We start from the raw sequence: 2,921 nt of genomic DNA, 5'->3' as shown, positions 1-2,921 counted from the left end.
GTTCATTCACAATAATAATTCCCTCATGTTATGTTATGGAATACCAGCAATGATGTATTCAAGCTTAAGTTGTATCTCCAATAAATCCCTCTATACAGTACATACAATACAAAATACTTCAGTTCTTACCTAGTTCTATTAACATTGTGATATTAGGATCAGTGATATAGTTAGAAAATGGTTCCTCATATCCTCTTCCTACATCTTTCCATTCACGTGTTCCTTTCCCACCCACTACCACCAACCACACACAGTCTGGACTCATCATTATTGATGATAAGGAATGAGCCCATCTACCAGTAACAGATTCAGGTAGAACAATCTGTTGAAATAATACATGTATGGTAATATTTTATCATGTAAACAGTATTTACAATATGTTACAAATATTCAAGGGAATATACATGTACATGCATTAGGTACATGTACTGTACATGCACACAGTGAGTATTTCTAAGGTATTAATACAATACAATACATTAACATGACAACTACTCTACAATCACTGTATCACACACATGTACACTCTAAACTAATAACATTATACACATACCTTACTCCACTGGTACTGACTAGTATTCAGTAACCAACTATCATTTACTAGTTGACCCTTACCATCTCCACCTATCATTACTAGTGTAGGTGAGTCACTGATGATACTAGTAATAGCATAATAACGTCTCTTCACAGGCCACTGTACACTAGCAGGTACTACTGGTCCCTTAACACTCTCCCAGTGCTAGATAAAATGAATTAATCAATATTATAAAATGTATTAATGCATGTACACTGTTCTATTGTACCGTATAAGATGAAATGTTGACAGGGATTTTATATTGGCGGATTGGCGGATTTATATAAAAACGCCAAAATAAAATTCATGCGTGTGACCACACCCACATTAATTTTAGTTAAAAGCATGGTTAAAAGCAGCTAGCTAACATGACTTTACTATGTTTCTTTAAGCCAGTCTCTAAACCAGGTGATAAAGAATACAATCTTCCAGAAAAGGTACAGTCTTTCTCTGATAATAATGTTCTCCAAGAACTACAACCGCTTAAGTAAAACCCCGCCTAAGGGTGGGGATATAATTAAATTGTTAGAAACCGCCAATATTAAATCCGCCAATAAGCTAGCCATCACAAAACCGCCAAAAAAACTCCCGCCAACAAATCATCTTATACGGTACTTAAGAGTTTGTACATTTAATTATAAAATAATTATGTTAATACTAGTGATAATTGTACAGTTTCCATTAAAATCAATTATTAAACCAAATCTGCATGTAATACTCATTTAAATACATTTTTCAAATTACAAGCTATACCCGTATGTACATGTATTAATGTCCAAACATGATTGATCCATGCAATAAATACATCCCATACAGTAATAAGATAACTTACTATTGTAGTATCAGACACCAGTTGACATGTATAGACTGTATTAACAACTATATCACTTCTACCATCATCACTAGCCACTCCTCCACCAAACATGACAGCTTTATTATTAGAAATCTTTTGAATAGCAAAGGCACTAGTAGGAGGACAACACTGACCACTAATAGTTGGAATAATCCATTGTCCTAAATAGAAATAGATAGTATAATTAGAATTATTAAGTATGACACTGCAAATATCATGTATAGGTGTAGGAAAGGGGGGGCTAGGGGGGCTGAAGCCCCCCCCCAACATTTTAGCAGGAGGGACTTAGCTCCCCAACTTTTGGTAGATGAACAATAAGAAATACCATCACATGGCTTTATTTCAAGTTGTTTATGGTATTACATGGCTTTACGACAGTACCGTTTATGTTTTTATGTTCAACCCCCTTCAGCCCCCCCAACTTTCAAATCATTCCTACACCTATGTATACATGTACGTATACATGTATAGCAAGAAATAATGGCTATAAATTTGGCAATTTGCTAAAAACAACCAATTTAAAATTTTCATTTTGTTCCACTTTGCACAGATACATGTCAGTTATGGCTCAATGTGACAACATTTGACAATATCATTCATAAATGGAGTAAAATGATTATTAGAGTTCAGTAAACTAAATGAATGAATGAATGACACACAACCAGACTACCTAGTCCCTCACCCACACAAAGCATTGGTGAGGGACGTTAATCAATAAATTTAATTAGACCATGTGGACAAATTATTAATAGGTGGAGTAGGATGCATCCATGCTTGAAGGCTTCATTTTGAATTTTGTATTTTTACTTTTATGTAGCTGATGTAACTCAAAATTAGTTAGTCAAATCGACTGTCTCTTCATACAATGATGGCTCATGCTCACTCCTTCAATGTTTACATGCACCTACTTAATATGCAAATGGTAACAAAAATAATGATTGAAAAATATGTCATCACAAGAAGAGCATAGATTGTTAATATATGTATTAATTAATAAAATACTTACTTGTTGATAAATTTAATAAATTCTGTTCGTTAGTACGAATACGACTCCTACCAATCTGAATATACTGATACTGTGATTGGTATGTAGTGGGTATAGAGCCAGTCCCTCCTATCATAAATAGGTATTCTGTACCCATAGACTCCATACACATCATACCACCATACCCTCTCTTCATTACAGCATCACTGGTTGGTATTATATTACTCCATTCATATGTTAAACTGTTAAATGAGTTGACGTCATTATAATAGCAGAAGTCGTGTCCACAATAGCCGCCAAAAAAGAAGATGTCATTGTTTCTGGTAGTACAGAAGTATCCTATAGCTCCTAGAGGAGGTGAAGTTCCTCTGGTGACGTGAGAGGACCAATGACCAGTCCTAAACTCCAGTCTATCAATGGTGGACAACAATTTCCTCTTCGGTGGGGAATCATGAACAGAAGGTAAGTCAGGCCTATTCCCTCCCCACAGGAACACTGATTCTCCTACT

The 2,921-nt window shown here is 35.1% G+C and overlaps 1 protein-coding gene across 1 annotated transcript in view; it reads right to left on the bottom strand.

Moving 5' to 3' along the window:
• Nucleotides 1–28: 28 nt before the first annotated feature.
• Nucleotides 29–2,921, bottom strand: part of LOC109587955 (uncharacterized) — a 7,906-nt gene continuing 5,013 nt past the window's right edge. The window contains exons 9-12 of the mRNA XM_020004163.1: nt 2,434–2,916; nt 1,407–1,588; nt 554–739; nt 29–322 (exon numbers count right to left, since the gene is read on the bottom strand). Coding sequence (XP_019859722.1) covers nt 119–322; nt 554–739; nt 1,407–1,588; nt 2,434–2,916 — 1,055 coding nt within the window. The 3' untranslated portion in view covers nt 29–118. The remainder of the gene's footprint in view (nt 323–553; nt 740–1,406; nt 1,589–2,433; nt 2,917–2,921) is intronic.

The sequence above is a fragment of the Amphimedon queenslandica genome, unplaced genomic scaffold (assembly GCF_000090795.2).
Source record: "Amphimedon queenslandica unplaced genomic scaffold, v1.1 AMPQUscaffold_12363, whole genome shotgun sequence".
NCBI lineage: Eukaryota > Metazoa > Porifera > Demospongiae > Haplosclerida > Niphatidae > Amphimedon > Amphimedon queenslandica.
This window is presented reverse-complemented; position numbering and strand designations above follow the sequence as displayed.